Source organism: Aythya ferina, assembly GCF_964211825.1.
Source record: "Aythya ferina genome assembly, chromosome: W".
NCBI classification, from domain to species: Eukaryota; Metazoa; Chordata; class Aves; order Anseriformes; family Anatidae; genus Aythya; species Aythya ferina.
In genome coordinates, this window is record NC_140313.1 from 14,731,466 (window position 1) to 14,758,724 (window position 27,259).

Genomic DNA, 27,259 nt, shown 5'->3' on the forward strand with positions numbered 1-27,259 from the left:
TTTAAGTTGAATTTCAAACATGAAACACAGGACTGGAAATCATTTTCTTTTGCATTTGTGGTGGTTTTACCGTGCTGGGCAGCTAAACCCCACAACCGCTCTCTCACTCCCCCTCCTTTAGATAAGGAGGGGGAGAAGTAAAGCAAAGAACAACTCACGGGTTGAGATAAGGATAATTTAATTAAAGGGAAATAATTATAATAATTAAATAAAGACTACCATGAACTAAACAATTTAACTAAGGGGAAAGAAAAAGGGAAAGGGGAAAAGGGAGGGGAAAAGGAAAAATAAAAAGAAGGGAGGAAAACAAACAAACAAAATAAATGAAGGCTATATGGAAGTGCAGAGGAAAGAAATTACTCTCTACTTCCCACAAATGAGCGATGATTGACCACGTCCTTGAAGCAAGGCCTCAACGCACGCAGCCGGTGTTCGAGAGGAGGACCGACGTCTTCTCAACGAGAGCCCACCCCTCCCCTCTTCTTCCTGTTTCCACCTTTTATTGCTGAGTGTGACATCACATGGTATGGAATATCCCTTTGATTGGTTTAGGTCAGCTGCCCTGGTGATGTTTCTTTCTCACTTTTTGCCCACCCCCTAGGAGGGTTAGAGAAAGGCCCAATGCTGTGCCACTGCTGCTCAACAGCAGACACAACACTGGTGTGATACCACTGCTGTTCCAACTACAAGTGCAGGGTACAGCACTGTATGGGCTGCTGCCGGGAAAGTTAACATTCCAGCCAGACCCAGTACAACCTCCACCCCTTATTCCATAACAGTTGTGTCACACTCAGATCCCCATATTTTAGCATACAAGCATTCTCATCATTATTCCTTGTCCTTTAACAGGACAAGGATTTAACAGAACAGGATTAATAGGCAGGTGTATCTTTTCATTCCATAGGTCTTTCTTGGAAAATGTTCATAAGAACTGTTGATGATTAGGTCTTCATCTGCCAAAGTGGCCACTCAAGGCAGGTGGAGTTGGATGTCTGGACACCAGCACCAGCTTAGCTCAAGTCCTTGTTGCACTGCCCGGCTCCTTGCAAAGTTGACCTGTCGTTGATCCTACAGCATCTTCCTTCAACATATAACTTAGATTACAGATTAGTTTTCTCTCAATGTCAAATCTCCTTGAGGCACACACTTGATATCCCCATTCTTTTGCATGACCCACCAGGTATACCCCGGTCCTTGGGTGAAGACAATCCCACGAGTGGGTTTGCCTTTTCCCGAGGCAGGAGCAACCCACACTGCCTTCCCCATCCACCTTCCTATATGCACTACGGGAACTTTAGCTCCTTTCACAGTGTGTAGGGGTTTTGTTTTGACAGGACCAGCACGGCTGTCAGACCCCCTATTGTTAACTAGCCAAGTGGCTTCTGGTAGATTTGTGTCCCATTGTTTCCACGTCCCAGCACCTAATGCTCGTAACATAGTCTTTAACAGTCCATTGTACCTCTCAACCTTCCCAGAGGCTTGTGGGTGATAAGGGATGTGGTACACCCACTCAATACCATGCCTCTTTGCCCAGGAGGTAACAAGATTGTTTCGGAAATGACTCCCATTGTCAGACTCAATTCTCTCTGGTGTACCATGACGCCACAATACTTGTCTTTCCAGGCCCAAGATAGTGTTTCGGGCCGTGGCATGGTTTACAGGGTATGTTTCCAGCCACCCAGTAGTTGCTTCTGCCATGGTGAGTATGTACCGTTTTCCTTGGCGAGTTTTTGGGAGTGGTCCGATATAGTCAATTTGCCAGGCCTCACCATATTGAAACCCTAGCCGTCTCCCCCTGTTCCAGGGAGATTTTACCTTCATGGCTTTCTTGATTGCAGCACAGGTCTCACACTCATAGGTAACCTGTGTGATGGCCTCAATGGTCAAGTCCACCCCTCGATCATGAGCCCATCTGTAAGTGGCATCCCTCCCCAGATGTCCTGATGTTTCATGGGCCCATCGAGCTACAAACAGCTCACCCTTACGTTCCCAGTCTAGGTCCACCTGAGCCACTTCAATTTTCGAAGCTTGATCCACTTCTTCGTTGTTCTGATGTTCTTCAGTAGTGCGACTCTTGGGCATGTGGGCATCTACATGACGTACTTTAACATCCAGGTTTTCTACCCGGGCAGCAATATCTTGCCACAGGGTAGCAGCCCAGATAGGTTTACCTCTGCGCTGCCAGTTGCTCTCTTTCCATTGCTGCAGCCACCCCCACAGAGCATTTGCCACCATCCATGAATCAGTATAAAGATACAATACTGGCCAATTTTCTCTTTCGGCGATGTCTAGGGCTAGTTGTATGGCTTTTACTTCTGCATACTGACTCGACTCACCTTCCCCTTCCATGGCTTCCACAACTTGTTGTATGGGATTCCACACAGCAGCTTTCCATTTCCGATGGCTCCCTATCACACGGCAGGATCCGTCAGTAAACAACGCATACTGCTTTCTGTCTTCTGGCAACTCATTGTATGGTGGTGCCTCTTCAGCATGGGTTACCTCTTCTGTTGGCACTCCGAAATCTCTGCCTTCCGGCCAGTCCATAATCTCTTCCAGGATTCCTGGGCGATTGGGTTTTCCCATTCGAGCCTGCTGTGTAATTAACGCTATCCACTTACTCCACGTAGCATCAGTTGCATGGTGTGTAGTGGGAATTTTCTCTTTGAACATCCAATGTAACACAGGTAGCCGCGGTGCCAAGAGGAGCTGTGCCTCTGTACCCACAACTTCTGAAGCAGCTCGAACACCCTCATATGCTGTGAGTATTTCTTTTTCAGTTGGGGTGTAATTGGCTTCTGATCCTCGATAGCCCCGACTCCAGAAGCCCAGAGGTCGACCTCAAGTTTCTTCTGGGGTTTTCTGCCAAAGGCTCCAGGTGAGGCCATGCTCCCCAGCTGCAGTGTACAGTATATTTTGCACAGCTGGTCCAGTACGGACAGGCCCAAGGGCTACTGCACGAGCTATTTCTTGTTTGATTTGTTCAAAGGCCTGTTGTTGCTCAGGGCCCCACTCAAAATAGTTCCTCTTTTGAGTCACTCGATATAGAGGACTCCCAAGCTGACTATAGCCTGGCACATGCATTCTCCAGAATCCCACGAGGCCTAGGAAAGCTTGCATTTCCTTTTTGCTAGTCGGCGGAGACATTTCTGTTATTTTATTGATCACATCCATTGGAATATGGCGACATCCATCCTGCCATTTTACCCCCAAGAACTGGATTTCCTGTGTAGGCCCCTTGACCTTGCTCTGTTTAATGGCAAAACCAGCTTTCAGGAGAATTTGGATTATTTTCTTCCCTTTCTCAAAAACTTCTTCTGCTGTGTTGCCCCACACGAGGATGTCGTCAATGTACTGAAGGTGCTCAGGAGCTCCCCCTTGCTCCAGTGCACACTGGATCAGTCCATGGCAAATGGTAGGGCTGTGTTTCCACCTCTGGGGCAGCCGATTCCAGGTGTATTGGATGCCCCTCCAAGTGAAAGCAAACTGCGGCCTGCATGCTGCTGCCAAAGGGATGGAGAAAAATGCATTAGCAATATCAATTGTGGCGTACCACTTGGCTGCCTTTGACTCTAGTTCGTACTGAAGTTCTAGCATGTCCGGCACTGCAGCACTCAGTGGTGGCGTGACTTCATTCAGGCCTCGATAGTCCACTGTTAGCCTCCACTCGCCATTAGACTTTCGTACTGGCCATTAAAGGGTGAGCGAGTCTTGCTGATTACTCCCTGACTCTCCAGTCGGTGAACCAACTCATGGATGGGAATCAGGGAGTCTCGGTTGGTGCGATATTGCCGTCGGTGCACCGTTGTAGTCGCAATTGGTACCTGTTGTTCTTCAACCTTCAGCAATCCTGCAACAGAAGGGTCTTCTGAAAGGCCAGGCAGGGTAGACAGCTGCCTAATCTTCTCTGTGCTCAAAGCAGCTATGCCAAAAGCCCACCGGTATCCTTTTGGATCCTTGAAGTACCCTCTCTTGAGATAGTCTATGCCAAGGATACACGGAGCCTCTGGGCCAGTCACAATGGGATGCTTTTGCCACTCATTCCCAGTTAGACTCACTTCAGCTTCCAGTACAGAGAGTTGTTGGGATCCCCCTGTCACTCCAGAGATACAGGTGAGTTCTGTCCCTTGGTAGCCTGATGGCATTAAGGTACATTGTGCGCCAGTGTCCACTAAAGCTTTGTTTTCTTGTGGTTCTGATGTGCCAGGCCATCACATCCACACAGTCCAATAAATCCGGTTATCCCTCTCCTCCACGTGGCCAGAGGCAGGGCCCCTCTAGTCCTGGCTGGAGTGTCTGCCACTTAATTCTTGCAAATGAGAGGTAGAGGTCCCTTCATCAGGGTCAAGAATAACATCAGCTCTTCTACTGCCTCTGGGGTACTGCCCAATAGAAACTGGAGCAGCATTTCTCTTAGGAGCCCCTCTTCTTGCTGCTGTATTTCCTTTCAGTTCACGTACCCGAGCAGCTAGGGTTGAAGTAGGTACACCATCCCATTTCCTCATATCTTCCCCATGGTCACGCAGATAAAACCACAAGGTGCCACGTGGTGTACGTCTTGGGTACTCTCTCTCTTGAGCAGGCGAATGCTGATTCTTAGTGGCTGAAGTATCACTCTGTCTAAATGAGGGGGAATATACTTGTTCCACGAGCTTGTCAAGTCCTTTAGACAGTTTCTCCACAGCTGAGACACAAGACTGTAGCGGAGCAGAGAGATTGTCTTCATATTGTTGAAGCTGGCAGGACACATCATACATTGAGGTCTCTTCCAACCTAGAAAATTCTGTGATTCTGTGATTCTGTGATTGTTGGTCCCATCCCCTCCTCCCAGCGAATTGCTGCCAGGGTACTGGCATGTGCTGATGGTGCACTCCGCACAAATTTACGCCACATGGATGTTGTGCACCGGACTTCATCGGGGTCTTGAGGTGTCTGGGCATTGTCCAAATCACTATAAATCATCTCCCGCACAGCTAATTCCCGCAGATTCTGGAGACCTTTATCCATAGTGGTCCACTTGCCTATGTGATATACAATATCTTCCTTATGGGGATATGTTTCTCTCATAGCTGCCAGGAGTCGTCTCCAGAGGCTGAGGGCCTGTGCTCCTCTCCCGATTACTTTGTAGCTGTTCCAGCTACAAGTGCAGAGTACGGCACTGTATGGGCTGCTGCCGGGAAAGTTAACATTTCAGCCAGACCCAGTACAGCATTAAAAAATAAAAAAAAAGAATAGAAAAAACTGTATTCGTTGTATTATATGTGAATTGCAACATCTGAGAGCTGATCTGAGATAAATGGATTTTTTTTCATAGATTGCCACTGTAAGTGCCTTTGCCCAGACTCTGCGAAGATACACATCTCTTAATCACCTGGCTCAGGCAGCTCGGGCTGTGCTTCAGAACACTTCTCAGATCAACCAGATGCTCAGTGATCTCAACCGTGTTGATTTTGCCAATGTCCAGGTAAACTCTAGCTTTAAACAACAGACTTTTTAAAAAATGTATTTCCCCCCCATTTTTTTGTTGTTGTTACTATTTCTTATTATTCCATCAATAAAGCAAAGTGAGAACATTTTCCTGATTTTTGTATATGCAGTGATTCAGTTGAAACTTACCAACTTACACTTTAGCCTTAAGTAGAAGCTCAGAGCCATTATCTGTTTCCATTGTCTCTGAAGACTTCTTATCTTTCAGACCATAAATTCTGCCAATTTTCATTTGGTGCAAATGAAAGTATAGAGTATATGTGGTCTTAGAATGGACATCATGAATGATGCATAAATATGAAAATTTGGACAATAGCATAGCTTCTGATCTTCCATAAAAATATTAATCGAACAGCACTATTTCTAGTAGAGATTGTTTCATTAAATTAATTTTTATTTCAAAGATGATGTCATTAATATACTTTCTTCAACTGTTTGTGTTTAAATTTCCCACCTTTCCTAAGTAACTGGTTAGTACTAGTTTCCAGAAATCTGTAAAAGATGAACTTATTATTTTTCATTAAGTATAAAAAAAGGTTTCCCTTTTACCTCTTTCTTCCTCCATGCAGTGGGGTTCCTGCATCGAGGAAACCCCAGGGAGTGGAGAGAGCCATGGGAGTGGAGAGAGCTGCCAGGAGCTGGCAGCCCTCACAAGAGCAGCTGGCAAGGCTTGGGAAGGGCCAGGAGCAGGGGTGGCCACCCCCCCCACACCCTCCCACAAGTACAAAGGCAGCCCCTAGGGAGCATGAGTGACCAGGAGTGCGGCAATCAAGGTGTGGCGTGTCAGTCAGGGTGTGGTGTGAAACCACAGTTTGCATGACAGTTTGTGTGGGAGCTTTGCCAGCTCAAACAGGGAGTGATGCTATCCACCCAGCAAACGGCCTCTCTAAGCTCTACACTCATCACAACTGACACAGTTTCCCAGACAGAGCTTCGGTGGGATGAACGGATGAAAGACATGGACTCACAATGGCTATTGAACTGGAGATGTTTACTACAATTTTTCTCCACTACGTATACATTCCCCATAGCCCCAAACACTGTTCACGTTCCTGAATCTGTCATGCAATTGGTCAGAGACCCTCAAACACGTGCCTTAAGCCAGCCAGCAATTGGCCACTGTACAAAGCTCATCTTTAACACTGCAGCAAAGTTATTTCACAAAATCACAGAATCACAGAATCGTCTAGGTTGGAAGAGACCTCAAGATCATCGAGTCCAACCTCTGACCTAACACTAACAAGTCCTCCACTAAACCATATCGCCAAGTTCAACATCTAAACGTCTTTTAAAGACCTCGAGGGATGGTGATTCCACCACTTCCCTGGGCAGCCTGTTCCAATGCCTCACAACCCTCTCAGTAAAGAAGTTCTTCCTAAGATCCAACCTAAAACACCCCTGGCGCAACTTTAGTCCATTCCCCCTCGTCCTTTCACCAGGCATGTGGGAGAACAGACCAACCCCCACCTCGCTACAGCCTCCTTTGAGGTATCTGTAGAGAGCGATAAGGTCGCCTCTGAGCCTCCTTTTCTCCAGGCTGAACAAGCCCAGCTCCCTCAGCCGCTCCTCGTAGGACCTGTTCTCCAGGCCCCTCACCAGCTTCGTCGCCCTTCTCTGGACTCGCTCAAGCACCTCGATGTCCTTCTTGTAGCAAGAGGCCCAAAACTGAACACAGTACTCGAGGTGCAACCTCACCAGAGCTGAGTACAGGGGGACAATCACTTCCCCAGACCTACTGGCCACACTGTTTCTTATACAAGCCAGGATGCTGCTCGCCTTCTTGGCCACCTGAGCACACTGCTGGCTCATATCCAACCAGATATTGACCAATACTCCCAGGTCCTTCTCTGCCAGGCAGCTTTCCAACCACTCCTCTCCCAGCCTGTAGCTCTGCTTGGGGTTGTTGCGCCCCAGGTGCAGGACCCGGCACTTGGCCTTGTTGAACTTCATGCAGTTGACCTCAGCCCATCGGTGCAGCCTATCCAGATCCTCCTGCAGAGCCTTCCTACCCTCAAGCAGATCGACACACGCACCTAGCTTGGTGTCATCTGCGAACTTACTGAGGGTGCACTCAATGCCCTCGTCCAGATAATCGATAAAGATATTAAAGAGTACTGGCCCCAGTACTGAGCCCTGAGGGACGTCACTAGTGACCGGCCTCCAACTGAACTTGACTCCATTCACCATGACTCTTTGGGCCCGGCTATCCAGTCAGTTTCTAACCCAACGAAGAATGCGCCAGTCCAAGCCACGAGCAGCCAGTTTCTTGAGGAGAATGTTTTGAGAAACAGTGTCAAAAACCTTGCTGAAGTCAAGGTAGACAACATCCACAGCCTTTCCCTCATCCACCAAACACGTCACTTTGTCATAGAAGGAGATCAGGTTCGTCAAGCAGGATCTGCCTTTCATAAATCCATGCTGACTGGGCCTGATCACCTGCTTCCCCTGCAAGTGCCACGTGATGACTCTCAAGATAATCTGCTCCATGAGCTTCCCTGGCACTGAGGTCAAACTAACAGGCCTATAGTTCCCCAGGTCTACCCTCCGGCCCTTCTTGTAGATGGGCATAACATTTGCTATCCGCCAGCTGACTGGGACCTCCCCCAATAGCCAGGACTGTTGATAAATGATGGAAAGCGGCTTGGCTAGCTCCTCCGCCAGTTCTCTCAGTATCCTTGGGCGGATCCCATCCGGCCCCATCGACTTGTGCACATCCAAGTGCCGTACCAGGTCACCAACCAGTTCTTCGTGGATAGTGAGGGCCACATTCTGCTCCCCATCCCCTTCCACCAGCTCAGGGTACTGGGTGTCCAGAGAACAACTGCTCTTGGCACTAAAGACTGAGGCAAAGAAGGCATTAAGCACCTCAGCCTTTTCCTCATCTCTTGTAACTAAGTTCCCCCCTTCATCCAGTAAAGGATGGAGATTCTCCTTAGTCCTCTGTTTTGTGTTGACGTATTTGTAAAAACATTTTTTGTTTTCTTTAAAGGCAGTAGCGAGATTGAGCTCCAGATGAGCTTTGGCCTTTCTAATTTTGTCCCTGCACTGCCTCGCAACATCCTTATAGTCCTCCCGAGTGGCCCGCCCTCTTTTCCAAAGATTGTAAACCCTCTTTTTCCTCCTAAGCTCAAGCCACGATTCTCTGTTCAGCCAGGCTGGTCTTCTTCCACGTCGGCTCGTGGGGACAGACTGCTCCTGTGCCATTGAGATTTCCTTCTTGAAGAGTGCCAGGCCTTCCTGGACTCCTCTGGCCTGGACTCCTCTGGCCTTCAGAACCACCTCCCAAGGGACCCTGTCAACCAGTGTCCTTAACAGCTCAAAGTCAGCCCTCCAGAAGTCCAATACAGCGGTTCTACGGGTCCCCTTCCTGGCTAAGGAGGACCCAGGGAACTACGGGACTGTCAGCCTGACCTCGGTGCCAGGAAAGGTGATGGAACAGGTCATCTTGAATGCAATCACACAGCATGTGCTGGACAGCCGGGGGATCAGGCCCAGTCAGCATGGGTTCATGAAATGCAAGTCCTGCCTGACCAACCTCATCTCCTTCTATGACCAGGTAACCTGCTTGGTGGATGAGGGAAAGGCTGTTGACGTAGTCTACCTAGACTTCATCAAAGCCTTTGACATGGTCTCCCATAATACTCTCCTGGAGAAGCTGGAAGCCCATGGCTTGTACAGGTATACTCTTTGTTGGGTTAAAAATTGGCTGGATGGCCTGGCCCAGAGAGTGGTGGTGAATGGAGTGAAATCCAGCTGGTGACTGGTCCTGAGTGGTGTTCCCCAGGGGTTGGTGTTGGGGCCCATCCTCTTTATATGATGATTTCGATTAGAGAATTGAGTGCACTCTCAATAAGTTTGAAGGCAACACCAAGTTGGGGGTGGGGGGGGGTGTTGATCTGCCAGACGGTAGGAAGGCCCTGCAGAGGGACCTGGACAGGATGGGTCAATGGGCAGAGGCCAACCGGATGAGGTTCAACATGGCTACATACTGGGTCCTGCACTTTGGTCAGAACAACCCCATGCAGCGCTACAGGCTTGGAGCAGAGTGGCTGGAAAGCTGTGCAGAGGATAAGGATCTGGGGTGTTGGTCGAGGCTCACCTGAACGTGAGCTGGCTGTGCGCCCAGGTGGCCAACGGCATCCTGGCTTGTGTCAGGGCTAGAGTGGGCAGCAGGACTAGGGAGGTGATTGTCCCCCTGTACTCAGCTCTGGTGAGGCCACACCTTGTGTACTGTGTTCTGTTTTGGGCCCCTCACTACAAGAAAGACATTGAGGTCCTGGAGAGTGTCCAGAGAAAGGCAAAAAAGCTGGTGAAAGGTCTAGAGAACAAGTCTTATGAGGTGCGGATGAGGGAACTGGGGTTGTTTATACTGGAGAAGAGGAGGCTCAGGGGAGACCTTATTGCTCTCTACAACTACCTGAAAGGAACTGACTTTGAGCTGCTAAGGACGCTGGTTGGTAGAGTCCCTTGGGAGGCGGTTCTGAAGGGCAGAGGAGTCCAGGAAGGCTGGGCGCTCTTCAAGAGGGAAATCTTAATGGCACAGGAATGGTCTGTCCCCACGTGCCCAAAGACGAGCTGTCGGGGAAGAAGACCAGCCTGGATGAACAGAGAATTGTGGCTTGAGCTTAGGAGAAAAAAGAGGGTTTATCATCTTTGGAAAAGTGGGCAGGCCACTAGGGAGGACTATAAGGATGTTGTGAGGCAGTGCAGGGACAAAATTAGAAAGGCCAAAGCTCATCTGGAGCTCTATCTGGCTACTTCCGTTAAAGATAAAAAAAATGTTTTTATAAATACATCAACACAAAAAGGCCTGTCAGTTTGACCTCAGTGCCAGGGAAGCTCATGGAGCAGATTATCTTGAGAGTCATCATGTGGCACTTGCAGGGGAACCAGGTGATCAGGCCCAGTCAGCATGGGTTTATGAAAGGCAGGTCCTGCTTGACGAACCTGATCTCCTTCTATGACAAAGTGACGTGTTTGGTGGATGAGGGAAAGGCTGTGGATGTTGTCTACCTTGACTTCAGCAAGGCTTTTGACACCATTTCCCACAGCATTCTCCTCAAGAAACTGGCGTATGCTTCGTTGGGTTAGAAACTGGGTGGATAGCCAGGCCCAAAAAGTCGTGGTGAATGGAGTCAAATCCAGTTGGAGGCCAGTCACTAGTGGCGTTCCCCAGGGCTCGGTGCTGGGGCCAGTACTCTTTAATATCTTCATCGATGATCTGGACAAGGGCATCGAGTGCACCCTCCGTAAGTTTGCAGATGACACCAAGCTAAGTGTGTGTGTCGATCTGCTTGAGGGTAGGAAGGCTCTGCAGGAGGATTTGGATAGGCTGCACCGATGGGCTGAGGCCAACTGTATGAAGTTTAACAAGGCCAAGTGCCGGGTCCTGCACCTGGGGCGCAACAACCCCAAGCAGCGCTACAGGCTGGGAGAGGAGTGGTTGGAAAGCTGCCTGGCAGAGAAGGACCTGGGAGTATTGGTCAATATCTGGTTGGATATGAGCCAGCAGTGTGCTCAGGTGGCCAAGAAGGCGAGCAGCATCCTGGCTTGTATCAGAAACAGTGTGACCAGCAGGGCTAGGGAGGTGATTGTCCCCCTGTACTCGGCTCATGTGAGTCCGCACCTCGAGTCCTGTGTTCAGTTTTGGGCCCCTTGCTGCAAGAAGGACATCGAGGTGCTTGAGCGGGTCCAGAGAAGGGCGACGAAGCTGGTGAGGGGCCTGGAGAACAAGTCCTACGAGGAGCGGCTGAGGGAGCTGGGCTTGTTCAGCCTGGAGAAGAGGAGGCTCAGGGGCGACCTTATCGCTTTCTACAGGTACCTTAAAGGAGGCCGTAGCGAGGTGGGGGTTGGTCTGTTCTCCCACATGCCTGGTGAAAGGACGAGGGGGAATGGACTAAAGTTGCGCCAGGGGTGTTTTAGGTTGGATCTTAGGAAGAACTTCTTTACCGAAAGGGTTGTTAGGCATTGGAACAGGCTGCCCAGGGAAGTGGTGGAGTCACCATCCCTGGAAGTCTTTAAAAGACGTTTAGATGTAGAGCTTAGGGATATGGTTTAGTGGGGACTGTTAGTGTTAGGTCAGAGGTTGGACTCGATGATCTTGAGGTCTCTTCCAACCTAGAAATTCTGTGATTCTGTGATTCTGTGATTCTGTGAAGTTTTGGGGAGCTGGGGGTCAGCCTTTTCTCACAGATAACTAGTGATAGGACAAGAAGGAATGGTCTCAAGTTGTGCCAGGGGAAGTTTAGGTTGGAAATTAGAAGACAATTCTTCTTAGGAAGAGTAGTCAGGCATAGGAACGTGTTGCCCAGGAAGGTGGTGGAGTCACTGTCCCTGGGGGTGTTTAAGGAAACGTTGGATGTGGTGCCTAGGGACATGGTTTAGTGGGTGATATTGGTAGTAGGGGGATGGTTGGACCAGATGACCTTGGAGGTCTTTTCCAACCTTAATGATTCTGTGATTCTATATATGTGGAAGATATCTTCCTGACACAGCTGATGAGTGAGCCAACTAGGGAAGGTGTCCCATCAGACATTTTGCTTGTGATCAGAGAAGGAATTGTGTGTGATGAGGACAACCATGTGGTCAGGCCCAGTCAGCATGGGTTTATGAAAGGCAGGTCCTGCCTGATTAACCTGATCTCCTTCCATGAGAAGTTGATCTGTCATTAGATGAGGGATGGTCTGTGGATGTTGTCTACCTAGACTTTACTAAAGCTTTTGACACCATTTCCCACAGCATTCTCCTTAAGAAACTGGCTGCTCGTGGCTTGGATGTGTATACGCTTCGCTGGGTAAAAAGCTGTCTGGGTTACTAGGCCCAAAGGGTCATGATGAATGCAGTTAGATCTAGTTGGCTGCCAGTCACGAGTAGTGCCCTCCCAAGGCTTGGTATCGCGTCCAGTTCTCTTCGATGTCTTTCTCAGTGATCTAGATGAGGGGCATTGAGTGCACCCTCAGTAAGTTCGCAGATGACACCAAGTTAGGTGTGTGTGTCGATCTGCTTGAAGGTAGGAAGGCTCTGCAGGAGGATCTGGATAGGCTGCACCGATGGGCTGAGGCCAACTGTATGAAGTTCAACAAGGCCAAGTGCCGGGTCCTGCACCTGGGGCGCAACAACCCCAAGCAGCGCTACAGGCTGGGAGAGGAGTGGTTGGAAAGCTGCCTGGCAGAGAAGGACCTGGGAGTATTGGTCAATATCTGGTTGGACATGAGCCAGCAGTGTGCTCAGGTGGCCAAGAAGGCCAACAGCATCCTGGCTTGTATAAGAAACAGTGTGGCCAGCAGGACTAGGGAAGTGATTGTCCCCCTGTACTCAGCTCTGGTGAGGCTGCACCTCAAGTACTGTGTTCAGTTTTGGGCCCCTCACTACAAGAAAGACATCAAGGTGTTTGAGCAAGTCCCGAGAACGGCAGCAAAGCTGGTGAAATCTCTAGAGAACAAGTCTTATGAGGAGCAGCTGAGGGAGCTGGGGTGGTTTAGCCTGGAGAAGAGGAGGCTCTGGGGAGACCTTATTGTGCTCTACAGTAACCTTTAAAGAGGCTGTAGCGAGGTGGGGATTGGTCTCTTCTCCCAAGCACCAAGTGATAAGACAAGAGCAAATGGCCTTAAGTTGTGCTGGGGGGTGTTTAGGTTGGATATTAGGAAAAATTTCTTCATTGAAAGGGTTGTAAGGCATTGGTAAAATTTGCCCAGGGAAATGGTTGAGTTACCATCCCTGGAGGTATTTAAAAGACGTGTAGATGTGGTGCTTAGGGATGTGGTTTCGAGGTAGACTTTGCAGTGCTATACAGTGGTTGGACTCAATGTTCTTAGAGGTTTTTTCCAACCTAAATGATTCTATGATTTTCCTTAGAAGAAACAACAGCTTTTTCTCCTGTTGTTCAACTAATTGACATGGTCCAGTGTAGTGTTTTTTCCCTGCTACGCATCACAACTGCTCATAGGCAAAACAGAGTATTATATATAATATATATACAATAGACAATATATATTTATAGGGAGATGAATATAATTTATTGCCTATCACTAGCATACTAGAAAAGTGAGAAATTAAAGCAAACTAAAAACATTCCCCCCTCATCCTTCTATGTCCTCCCCCCGAGCGGCTCAGCGGAACGGGGAATGGGGGTTTCAGTCAGTCCATAGCGCTTTGTCTCCATTGCTTCTTCATGGTCATTCACTACGCCTGCTCCAACGTGGGATCCCTTCCATGGGCTGCAGTCCTTCCCAACTGATCCTATATGGGCTTCCCACAGACAACAGCTCTTCAAGAACTGCTCCAATATTGGTCTGTACCACAGGGTCCATCCTTCAGGAGCAAACTGCTCCAACATGGGTCCCCCACGGGTGGCAGCTCCTCTCCATGGGCTACAGGTCCAGCAGAAGTGTCTTATTGGTCTTATTTAAGGAATGGCACAAAGTTGTGCCAGGGGATATTCAGACTAGATGTTAGGAAAAAATTCTTTACTGTGAAAGTGGTCAAACACTGGAACAGGCTTCCTAGAGAGGTGGTTGATGCCCCATGCCTGTCAGTGTTCAAGAGGCATTTTGACAATCCCCTCACATATATGCTTTAGCTTTTGTTTAGCCCTGAAGAGGTCAGGCAGTTGGACTAGATGGTCTTTGTAGGTCCCTTCCAACTGAACTGTTCTGTTCTGTTCTGTTCTGTTCTGTTCTATTCTATTCTATTCTATTCTATTCTATTCTATTCTATTCTATTCTATTCTATTCTATTCTACGTATTACAGCCTATGGATAAACACAACAACCCCATTTTTTGCCTAATAAACAAATCTCTTTTCAAGTGAGGTGCTTAAAAATATTTAAAAAAAACATATTTGAAGATAGAATAATAACTGCTTCAAAGCAATAGAAAACATGGTACTTTGGTTTCTTTTCCTCTTTGTTTCTTACTCTCTCAGCTTCCATTTGACTGTCCTTTCCACTACTTGTTCTTGTAGTCCTAAGCCTGACAATTTCTGAATTTTTTACTAGAAAAAATATGAATGAAAGAAGTTGAAAATTCTTCCATGAAAACCAATATGGACCACTGCAATGTACTTGCATTTTTTCGATTGTACTTTTGTGTGTGCTTTATTTGATGCCCGTTTTCATACTTTGGGTCGCTTGCTCTTATTTTCTTTCAACAAAATTTAAAGATGTGAAAATAAAAAAACTCATTAGTTTGGCTAAGAAGTGTATTTAATCCTTTTAATTGTTCAATCTTCAAGAATAATTTGTCTTTTGTTTTCATGTTTGCCATGTGTTGTAACAGGAGCAGGCTTCCTGGGTGTGTCAGTGTGATGACATTATAGTTCAAAGACTAGAAACAGATTTCAAGATGATTCTACAGCAGCAGAGCACTCTGGAGCAGTGGGCTGCCTGGCTTGATAATGTAATGATGCAAGCATTGAAACCATATGAAGGAAGACCCAGCTTTCCTAAAGCAGCACGAGAATTTATTTTAAAATGGTCTTTCTACAGGTAGTTTTTACTAGTCTTCTAAATTATTTTAGCTATTTTATTATTTTCTGAAATGTATACTATAATAATGTTGACAAAATTAAAAAAAAAAACAACTTCATACAATAGTTTGAAAAGCTGTTTCCTTTTTCCAGAAAAAAATAGTGTTGTTAATATCAAACTTGAGACTATGTGTAACTCAGCAGTGGATGAAATAAACCTTGTATATTATTTGAAGTCTTGTGCAAATGTAATGAGGTTAGAAATCACAAAATGTGAATTGCATTCAGGAGACATAACAATAAGAACATGCTGGTCTGAGTATCTCAAGGATATTCAAAATCTTGAAGAACTATCGTAGCTAGCTCAGAGGATAAGAGGGCACTGAAGGAGAAAGGGAGAATGAACAAGTAGGAAAAAAATATCTTCCCCTGTCCCCTCCACAGATTGGCTCCCTGATGAAAAAAGGCAATAGGTGTAATTGTTAATAGTTTCCAAGATATGGTTTCCCAAGTATAGAGTCGACGACATTGCTGAGTACAAATACCAGGTTAGGGTCATGACCAGCAATTTCAACATATCATAAGCCATCGTTACACCGCACAGTACCATAATGATCTTAAACCAGGGCCCGGAAAGGATAAGCAGCACAACAGGGAGCACATAAGGAAAGTAACATGCTATATAACTCAATTTGGAAAACAGGCACAGCAGACTTGAGATTAAAGCAATCAGCATTATGACTAGCAACTATTAAGCAGGTCTAATACTTATACCAATTTTAGTTTAACACACTCTGGTCAGATCTGTTGTTATCTCAACCCTTCATGCCCCACGTTGGGCGCCAAAAAGAACTGTTGTGGTTTAACCTGGCCGGTAGCTAAACATTACACAGCCGTTCGCTCATCCTCCCCCCTCCCTCTCTAGGATGGGAGAGAGAAATAGGAAAGTGAAGCCTGTGGGTTGAGATAAAGACAGTTTATTAAGACATAATAATAATAATAATAATAATAATAATAATAATAATAATAGCACTAATAATAATGTGTATGAAACAAGTGATGCACAATTGCAATTGCTCACCACCTGCTGACCGATGCCCAGCCTATCCCTGAGCAGCCGGCCTCCCCACCCTGGTACCCTGGCTAGCCACCCCTATCTATTGTTTAGCATGACATCAGATAGTATGGAATACCCCTTTGGCCACTTTGGGTCAGCTGTCCTGGGTCTGTCCCCTCCCAGCTCTTGCTCCACCCCTAACCTGCCTGTTGGCAGGACAGAGCGAGAAGCTGAAAAGTCCTTGGCTTGGTGTAAGCACTGCTCTGCAACAATTAAAACAACATTGTGTTATCAACATTCTTCTCATCCTAATCCAAAACATAGCATCCTACCAGCTACTAGGAAGAAAATTAACTCTATCCTAACTGAAACCAGGACAGAATTTTATCCCGAGTTAGAAACATGGTTTGAAACACTTTGCGTTGAATAGCTATATAATTTTAAAGACAATATTCTTAATAATATTAATTAAAATACCATGATTTCTATTTTTATTATGTAGGGAAGACAAAATCTTTTTTAGTGTGTAAAAATGCATTAAAAAAAAAAATCCCATGTCAGCTGCTACTGTAGCAGTTATCATAGTAAAGGTAGCTTTTTTTTTTTTTTTTCCAAAATGGTACATTGTAGCATCTACTTTATGAAGGTATCATATGGATGTTTTTGTCCACAATCTGTATTTGTCTATTTTAAGATATAAACAAACTTATTTTTGCATTATTTATATACTACAAGTTTAAAAGCAATACCAATTAACACCTTAGTACTAGGAATATGAGCACATCAGGCATAATATTTTGAATGACTACTTTGTTTAAAATTAAATAATCTTAATACAGTTGTACTGTTTAAAATTTTAACAAAGAACTTTCTTCCACTGTGGTCAGTTTTTACATGTGCTCACATATTGGTAATTGTGCATATAACAAAACAAAACCCTTCCTGTCTTTTAAAAATTTTAGCTTCTAGTTGTGTAATGTGGTGTCCAACAATGCCATGTCTTTCTGAAGACATCATAAATCAGATGTTTGTGGTTAGCATTAATTTTAAAAATAGTATTTTTGAAGTGCATATTCCATTGCATATTAATAAATTATGAAAGAATTGTGATATTTATTTCATAAATATTTCTTTCCATATTTAAATAGCTCAATGGTGATTCGAGATTTAACCTTACGCAGTGCTGCTAGCTTTGGCTCTTTTCATCTGATCCGCTTGCTTTATGATGAGTACATGTTTTACTTAGTAGAACATCGTGTTGCTCAGGCAAGAGGAGAGACACCTATCGCAGTTATGGAAGAGGTAAGACACCATACAAGATAATGGATTGATGGATTTAGTGATCGACTTGGATATGCATCTACATTTTTTAATGTTTAAGTGGAGCTATGGGATATTTCGTAATATAACTTAATATAACTGTTGCAGATTGAATCTCAAATACATTTGGCATCTTCAAATTTGGGTTCCTAAAGTTATATATCTTAAACCATGTTTCCTTGGCTGATTTTTTTTCACAATACTAAAAATCACAATGAATTCTAACACTAATTTTCTGCAAGTGAGCTTGTTCATAAAAAATAGCAGATCAAGCTACTAGGTAGATACCTACATTCTTGAGTTCTGGAAAACTAAATAGTTTATATGAAAATAATAAAGTAAGAGATTAATAGGAAACTTGATTTCAAGGATCTGTTTTTACATGTATTTACACACACTTAATTCCAATACAAATATTTACACAACTGCGTACTAACTTCAGAAAGGTAGCTCATGTGCAGAAGTTAGTTTTGCTTAAATGGTACTGTTCACGTGTATTGTTTCTTTATGGCAAGGTTCTGGTAGTGGGGGGGTGGGTGTTGGAACTGGGCTGCAGGAATGGCCTCTGAGAAGAGGTAAAGGGCTGCCCTGGGCTGGACACAGCTGGTTCCACTTCAGTGGAACCACTGAGGTCCAGGAGGTCCACTCAGCAGTGGACCTATCACAGACTGATCCAATTAGCAAAGTTCAGGGTGACTCTGTGAAAACATATTTAAGAAAGGGCAGTAAATACCAACTGGACAGGAACAGGAGGAGAGAATAAAAGAGAGTGAGAAACAAGAGAGCAGTAGGAGATGCTCCATGGTAGAGCAAATATTCCCTGCAACTTGTAGAAGATCTGCACCCCAGAGCAGATATTCCCTGCAGCCCATAGAGAACCTTCAGAGCAGATGGAGGAATTCTCAAAGGAACTGCAACCTGTGGAGAACCCATGCTGAAGCAGATTTGCATGATAGGATTTCAGCTTGTGGAGAACCCATGCTGGAACAAAGAAAAAACATGAGAAGGAAGGAGTGTCAGAGAGAAACTGCTATGTAATGACCACAACCCTCCCTGCACCGGCTATTGCCTCAGTGAAGGGACTGAATGTAACATGCAGCAAGAACACAGGGAGAAGAGAAGTGCTTGGAGTGAAGTTGAGCTGGGGAAATGGGGAGGAAAGATGTTTTCTCTAAGCATGGATTTTTTTGTTTCTTTCCCACTACACAAATCAGTAATTAAATATTTATTTTAATCAGTAATAAATTATTTTTCCTCAAGTCTAATCTGTTTTGCCCATAACAGTAATTAGTAAGTGGTCTTCCTGTTTTTATCTCCACCCATGAGCTTTCTCACTTCCATTCTTCCTATTTTCTCCCCCATCCCATGGTGTGGAGGGTGGGGAAGTAAGCAAGCAGATGGGTGAGTGGTCTCAACTTAGAACCACTGTTTTACATGTGTCCATGGTATGTGCAAACTGAAGTTTACCTCAGACATCTTCTCTTCAGTAGATCACCTAACTTTAATTTTCATATCATAGAATCATAGAACAGCTTGTGTTGGAAGGAACCTTAAAGATCATCTAGTTCCAACCCCCCCGCCATGGGCAGGGATGCCACCCACTAGATCAGGTTGCCCAGGGCCTCGTCCAGCCTGGCCTTGAACACCTCCAGGGATGGGGCATCCACAATCTCTCTGGGCAACCTGTTCTAGTGCCTCACTACCCTCTGAGTGAAGAATTTTCTCCTAACATATCATCTAAATCTATCCTCTTTTAGTTTAAAACCATTCCCCCTTGTCCTGCCATTATCTACCCGAGAAAAAAGTTGCTCTCCATCTTTTTATAAGCCCCCTTTAAGCACTGTAAAGCTGCAATGAGGTCTCCCTGGAGCCTTCTCTTCTTCAAGCTAAACATCTCCAGCTCTCTCAGCCTTTCTTCATAGGAGAGGTGCTCCATCCTTCTGATAATCTTTGTGGCCCTCCTCTGGACCCACTTGAATAGATCCACATCCTTCTTGTGCCGGGGACCCCAAACCTGGATGTAGTCATCGGGACCCATAGCCTTGTACCTGTTCAGTTTCATCAGGTAGTCTCGAACCTGCTCTTCACTTACAGTGAGTGGGACTTCGCTTCCCCAGCCCTCATCTACAACTTCAGGGAAACGAGAGAAGCCATATGGGAATCAATGTACCTATAGAATTCCTTCATGTTATTCTTTGCATCCCTTGCCAAGCTCAATTCCATCTGTGCCTTGGCTTTCCTGATCCCATCCCTGCACATCCGGACTGCACCCCTGTACTCTTCCCAGGCTGCATGTCCTTGCTTTCACTGCCTGTGCATTTCCTTCTTCCACTTCAGTTTTCTTGCACAGCCACCCCGGTTTCCTGCCCTCCCTACTCACTTCCTTATACAGGGGAATGAAAAATTCTTGTGCTTTAAGGAAAGAGTTGCCAACTCCGTTCATCTCCTTTGTCTGTAAAGACAGTGTTCTAGGAGTTTTGTCCACTAGGTCTTTAAATAGCTTGAAGTTTGCTCTTCAGAAGTTCAGGATGCCGACTTTGTTCTTTGCCAGGCCTGTATTCCTTGAGATCACAAACTCAGCTAGGGCATGGTCACTACAGCCCAGGCTACCTCCAGTCTTGACCTCTTTAATGAGCTCGTTTGCATTAGTAAGCACCAGGTCCAGTAACGCTTCTCCTCTGGTTGGTTTGTCTAATACCTGGACCAGGAAGTTATCCTCAACGCACTCTAGGAATCTCCTGGATTGCTTACAGCCTGCAGTGTAGTTTTCCCAGCAGAAATCCATGTGGTTGAAGTCCCGCATCAGGATGAGAGTATGCGAGTGTGACATGCTTCATGTAGTTGAAGCAAGAATGTCTCATCCACAGGCTCCCCTTGATCAGGCGGCCTGTAGTAGACCCCAACCACAAGGTGTCCTTTATTGGTCCGGTCCTTAACTTTTACCCACAAGCTCTCAACCTGTCTGTGGCTGTTTCTCAGAGGCATCTCTTCACAATCAATTCCTTCCATAACATAGAGGGTAACATCCCCACCCCTCCTTCACTGTCTCTCTCTTCTGAAGAGCTTGTTCCAGTTATGTGATCTATCCCACCACATTTCCGCAATAGCAATCAGGTCATACTTTCTAATTGCACCATTGTTTCCAACTCCTTCTGCTTGTTTCCCATGGTTTGTGCATTAGTGTAGAAGCACTTCAGCTGGACTATCGGTTGCAGCACCTTTTCAGAGGAACCCTTCCTAATTGCTTTGGATTGGAACAGTTCACAAGTATTTCCCTGTTGTTTCCTAAAGTGACAATGTTCCCAGGTTTGCTTTCATCACTCAGAGGTACATCCCCTTTTGTGAGAGTTGCTTAAGAATTCACATTATCTCAGGAGTTATCACCAAGGAATTGTACTTTTAAAGTGTTACAAAATGGACAGATGTGGACATATAATAAATGATTCACTTGGAATGGAATGGAAAATGAACTGGTATACTATGGACATGACTGCAGTCACATGCATGCACTTTCATACTAGCCACAAGCTATTGGAGCTTCATCGTAGATAATCTAAGGTCATGTTTGTGTAAGACTGCATCTACGCTTTTTATTGTTTATTTTGCAGTTTGATGATTTAAATGCTACATCCTCTGGAAATATGAATAAAGGTAAGCAGTCAACTCTCTAAAATGTTTAATTTTATACAGAACTAATGTGTGTCTTGGAGGAAAACAAGTCCTTATTTTTTGAAAATGTAGTAAATGTGTATATTACTATTATATGTGTACAATATGCTTTACATGATAAACAGTATATAGTAATAACTAGAATGCTGTAGCTAAGGTTCTTAACAAGAAAATATTTTTAAATGTTTATTATTTACATAAGAATTTTTCAAAATTTCACCCATTATTTAGCTGTATATCCTTGTGAGAGAGCTGAAGGAGATGGACAGTTGGAAAAACTAAGATTTGATGAGCATGCACATATACCTACATTTGTAGTGAATGATGATTTTGGTAAGTGAAGATGGCAGAATTAGGTCCAAGCACTTGCCAAATAACTTGCTAATTGTTACTGAAGAATCTAGTAAGATGTGAGTTTATGTCCTCTTGGTAAACTGTAGGCTTAGTTTGTTCTCAGTTCTTACACTGGTTGTATAATTTGGGGCAAATCACAACCTCTCTTCAGTTCAGTTTCCTTATCTATAAAATGAGATAGCATTAGAGAGAGTTCATTAACCTATTTATCTGTAGAATTTGTTGACTTCTCCCAGTAAAATCTTAAGCTTTCAATTTCTACTTTATCAGGTTTCTATGCTTCCCCGTGTTTTCGTATTTCATGTTATTTGCAAAATAAAGGCCCTTGTATTTAGATTTTTCCATTTTGTGCTATTTTTTCTTGGTTGTTTATTTGTGCAGATGAGGGCAGTGAAGTTGAAAGTGAAATAGAAGACATGGATGAAAATGGAGAGCCACAAGACAAGAGGGAGAAAACAGAACTGCACCAGGTGGGCTGTGTGCAGCAGCCAGCGCTTGAGAGTGGAGTAGAGCAGAACCTCCTGAACCCACTTCATAATGAGCACATTGTTGCAAATACTCAGACTGTCAGACAATGCAGTGCTACTGGAAATACATATACTGCAGTCTAATATTGAAGCACCACACTTACACCCAACTACATTAGCCCTGTTGATGCTGGACTAAATGTGGGGGATGGAGAAAATTGGTCTGAAAGTTGACATCACATTTTTAGCTATGCTGAACATTACCTTTTATTACAGTTGTGGAATGAAATGGGTGTATGTATGTTGCCAGGTATTTAAAAAAAAAAGTAAGCAAAATCATTTTACATTGGCTACTCAATGAGTTTTCCTCATTTCAAGTGTCAATGAAGATTTTTGCCAAGCTTTGAATGTTAATGCTTTTGTCCTCTTATAATTAAAGTAACTTAATTTTTTTTCATAGTTTTAAAAATTATGTTAATTTTAATTAAGTCTTTATTATTTCATATAGATGGGTTTTTAATTAGGTGCACTTCTGTAAAATATCAAAAGAAATACTTTATTGTATTTTTACTGGAGGCATACTCATTTGATTGCATATGCATCAAATTTGTCATAAAAGGTGCTTTTCATTAAACAGAACTAGAAGACACTATTTTGATGAAATTGTGATCATTCAGGGGGTATTTTTATGATAATGCTGGAGGATTGGGAAGATCTACTGTTTTCTTTCTGTAAGGAAGAAGTGTTTTCACTGCATTTACAAATGCAGAATGATAGAATTGTAAAAATGTGGTAATGTGTACACTGTAGGCATACCAAATTATCTGATCACCTTGTAAACAATACAAGCTTCCTTTAAAATCGACAGCTCCAGATTTTATTTGTGTGCCAGTTCCTCTGGTTTTGGAGACTACTGATTCTATATTTGGGACCACTGCACAGATGCTTTTGGTGGTTGAATGGTATTGTAGAAACTGAACCTGAAAAGAAGTGACTTTATTTTTTATTTTTTTAAAGTGTATATGCTACTTATGCTGAACTGGACATACAAGAAAACATTCAATTTAGATGACTTTCTTCTATTCCAAGTCTTTTCCTACTAACTCAATCATCTGCTGTCATAAAAGATAATTTATAGAATGTAAGGAATGTAGCAACCCACATAATTTTCTTTTCAAAATATATTTCCTGATTCTTAAAGTAAATTTACATTTTTACAAAACTTTAATAAGGTACTATAACTGGCACACCTTACTTGCACTTATTTCCAATTGCATAGAATTTGAATAGGTGGCAAAATGGACCACTGCCATTTAAGAATGTACATCAGGGATCATTGTACCTCGGCTATTACATGGTGCCTTAAACAGAACTAAAGCTAAGATTATTATTTTTTGTTATTCTTAATAACTGTTAATTTTTTTCATGAAATGTTTTTTTTTCATTAAAATTTTATTTTTTTGTGAAAATTTCAAATGAGGTTTATGTTCATTTATCTCTAAATTCATCTGTGCACTGAATCCTCATAGTTTTTGTTCCCCCAAATATCACTGTCATGATTTTTTCCTTAGAAATCAGCACCCTTCACCAAAAATCCTAAAAAATAACCCATGAAAATATTTGCTCCCTTTCATTATATGATTTTTATAAGTAAAAAAGAATAAGCTATTCACCATTTTTCATTTTTAACATAAGTTTTTAATGCTATAGTATTGTAGTATGACGTGTATTTCAAATTTTGTATTGACAAACCTTAAATGTTTACTTATCATAATCCTTTATTGGTAGAATGTTGGATTTGTTGTTGCTGAGAGAAAAGTATTGTTGTAAAATGTAAATCTAGATTGTTAAGAAGCAGTTGGACCTGAATATCTCCGGACTGACATTTTGAATAGTTGTTCACTGTTCATATAGTGCAAAAAGAAAATAATATATTCACACAAATAATGTATTTCATGTATTCTAATAGCAATTATCAAAAAAATGGAACTATCCCTGATTCAAATAACTGAATGAAGTTTTTATGCTTATCAGTTGACCATTCTCTCAAATAAAACAATATTTTCCCCACTTTAACAAATATTTAAAGGAATTCAGTTGCTGTAAGCTGATGTGTATGCTTACAGGTTTGAGAATTTTCTGCTTCAATATGAATTAATATGAATTGATTTGCACACCTTTGCTATTTTTTAATAGATGGGTACTGTTAATGATTTAAGACCAGAGATATGGATACCTCAGTCCAAATTATGTAGCATGCAGCACGTGGCTGAATTACCACATCAACTATGAAGTCTGCTTAACTCTTTTAGAGCTCTAAAAAACTGTAGCAAGTATCCACAGGTTAGACATTATAAGAACTTTTTGGGGTTTTACCTGATCTTGATGTGGAATTCCAAATAATTATTTTAGTGACACTTCTCCCATATAACTTAGTGAACACTGTTGGGAATGGGTGTTGTTAAATTACTTTTTAAATCACAGGGCCCAATTTTCACAGGGGCCAAGTTTTATATTTATGAAAAGTTGTTGGTACATTTTCATATTTCCCATCATAAATCAGTTTAAAAAATCCCTCTTTTCAGTTATCTATTTCTGTATTTTATTATTGTACTGTAACATGCTTTGTGCACCCTTTTTTAATGTTTCATTTAAAAAAAAAAGAGTATATTCTTTAAATTGTTTACTTACAAAGTCACGATGTACAGCATTTCTGCCTTTAGCTCACAAATGTGTAAAATGTGCTGGTGTACTGTCACTGAAGAATGCATGGGTCTATAAAACATTTCAGTTTAAACCAAACCATTTTTAAATGTATGAAATACTGTTTTGGTTCAAAATATTTTCAACAGGAGACCTAATCTGATATATTTGTGGTTATCACCAATTGACATCAGTATTGTTTAGAAAAACATGTATATTAGTTAGAGCTACATTGCAATTTAATTTATAGAGTGGATTTACAAAACAAAATAACCTTTTATAGTAATGAAAAAATGGTGAAAATTTAACTTTTTAAATAATGTAGGTATTTTTGGTAATTCATATGATAGTGATTTCAGAGTTTAAAACATTAATCTGAGAGATCAGTGTAAATTTCTGAAAATTGCATTCTTGTCTGTAGAACAGGAAAACTATCATGTCTACAGTTTAAAAACAGGTCAATGAATGGTATTGTAGTATATTTGCTAATTTGGCAATTAAAAGAAAATAAATGTAATAGAAGCATAAACAAAATAGTTTTAGCATTAGAAAATTAATTTAATGTAATGCTTTGCATTAACCCTTTGAGTATTGTAAGGATAAAAACAAAACTTTTTAGATAGGTTAATTAGATCACTAAAAATGCTCTATACATCTAAGTAACTGGTCATGTTGCAGATAATATTTTTTATTTTCTAAATTAAATACTTGCATATTAGACAGAAGTGGTTTTATTATAGAAGGCTCAATAGACAGGCTAAATTATTCACTGCTATCAACTTGTGCTGTCTGGTGCAAAACACTACTTCTGCTCTTTTGTTTTCATAATTGCGTTAATATCTCAAGAAATCAAATATGTAGCTCTACAGACATAAGTTGTCTACTTTAAGAGTCCTTTACAAGATGGAGGTTTAGAAAGGAATATATATACTATTTTCAAAATCACTTCAGGGTAGTATTAAAATGCTCTAATAATGTCAATTAAAATCTTTAGAAATAAAAACAAAATTGCTTAATTAAAAGAATAAATTTTACAGAACTGTTGGTATGTTTGCAGTCAAATTTTCTGCAGTCTATCTGATAAATAGATACAAAAAGGAGAGTGTTGTATTCATATTACTTTTAACTTTCGTTCACTTTGCTATTGACTAATAGAAAGACAGAGGTACTATATTCAGTTTCCTCTACAGGGATGCAGCAGTTTGGATGAATGTCAGAAAAAAACAAAACAAAAACAAACAAAAACAACTTGAAATTGGACCTGCCTTCTGATGTGTTGAATTTTTTTTTAATTTATTTTTTTATTGCAAGTAGTACCCACCAGAGCACGGGAACAAGTTCAGAACTGAGAAGAGAGTTTCTGAAATTATGTATAGAAATGCTACCTTACTGAGCTTTTTTACTGATCCCTTGCAGAAATTAGCAATCCTAGGTGCAGATGTATTTATTCAAATCTAGCTGAGTGGAATAAAAAAAAAAAAAAAGCCTCATTACCTTGTTTAGTGGAATTACATCGGTAAAGTGCAAGTAAATTATAAACATTTTTAGTCAGTTAATGCAAATTCATGCATAATTAAAATACAGTACTCAAAGGGTTTTAATTTAACATTTTATTTGTAATTTATTGTAAATGATTACCAGTTTGCCTTGATCAAAGCTGCTAGTGATTTTATGTGCCAGCAAACCTGAGTTTAATTTACCAATTTTAATTAGGAAATAGTAAAAGCCACTTACAAAGTGACTACCTAGTAGAAATGCTGGGACTGAAAGCCCCAAGTAAATAAATATTTGGTAAAAATTTGTTCATGATGTTGTCCAATAAAAAGTTTGGATTCCTTACCCATCCATACACTAGGTCAAGATATTGTTTATTTCAGAATTGATCAACTCTGGGTACTAGGTGCTTTCCCACTATGCTGGCACATCCACGCCACTCTTAATACAATCCCTTATAAATACATTTAGAATCATAGAATCATAGAATATCCTGAGTTGGAAGGGACCCTTAAGGATCATCAAGTCCAACTCTTGACACCGCACAGGTCTACCCAAAAGTTCAGACCATGTGACTAAGTGCACAGTCCAATCTCTTCTTAAATTCAGACAGGCTCGGTGCAGTGACCACTTCCCTGGGGAGCCTGTTCCAGTGTGCAACCACCCTCTCTGTGAAGAACCCCCTCCTGACGTCAAGCCTAAATTTCCCCTGCCTCAGCTTAACCCCGTTCCCGCGGGTCCTGTCACTGGTGTTAATGGAGAAAAGGTCTCCTGCCTCTCGACACCCCCTTACGAGGAAGTTGTAGACTGTGATGAGGTCTCCCCTCAGCCTCCTCTTCTCCAGGCTGAACAGGCCTAGTGACCTCAGCCGTTCTTCGTACGTCTTCCCCTCCAGGCCTTTCACCATCTTCGTAGCCCTCCTCTGGACACTCTCCAACAGTTTCATGTCCTTTTTATACTGTGGTGCCCAGAACTGCACACAGTACTCGAGGTGAGGCCGCACCAGCGCAGAGTAGAGCGGGACAATCACCTCCCTTGACCTACTAGCGATGCCGTGCTTGATGCACCCCAGGACACGGTTGGCCCTCCTGGCTGCCAGGGCACACTGCTGGCTCATATTCAATTTGCTGTCTACCACGACCCCCAGATCCCTCTCTTCTAGGCTGCTCTCCAGCGTCTCATCGCCCAGTCTGTACGTGCAGCCAGGGTTTCCCCGTCCCAGGTGCAGGACCCGGCACTTGC

At 43.0% G+C, this 27,259-nt stretch overlaps 1 protein-coding gene and 1 long non-coding RNA gene across 3 annotated transcripts in view; one reads left to right on the forward strand and one right to left on the reverse strand.

Moving 5' to 3' along the window:
- The window catches only part of LOC311426277 (transcription factor RFX3-like), a 201,563-nt gene extending 179,095 nt beyond the window's left edge, over positions 1 to 22,468 (forward strand). For both annotated transcript variants that reach the window (XM_084502539.1, XM_084502540.1), the window contains 5 exons: positions 5,315 to 5,464; positions 14,764 to 14,972; positions 17,159 to 17,312; positions 20,939 to 20,981; positions 21,735 to 22,468. In XM_084502539.1, the coding sequence (XP_084358665.1) occupies positions 5,315 to 5,464; positions 14,764 to 14,972; positions 17,159 to 17,312; positions 20,939 to 20,981; positions 21,735 to 21,964 (786 nt within the window). In that variant the 3' untranslated portion in view covers positions 21,965 to 22,468. The remainder of the gene's footprint in view (positions 1 to 5,314; positions 5,465 to 14,763; positions 14,973 to 17,158; positions 17,313 to 20,938; positions 20,982 to 21,734) is intronic.
- Positions 1 to 27,259, reverse strand: part of LOC311426428 — a 271,970-nt gene that overhangs the window by 119,907 nt on the left and 124,804 nt on the right. The gene's annotated exons all lie outside the window — the stretch shown is intronic.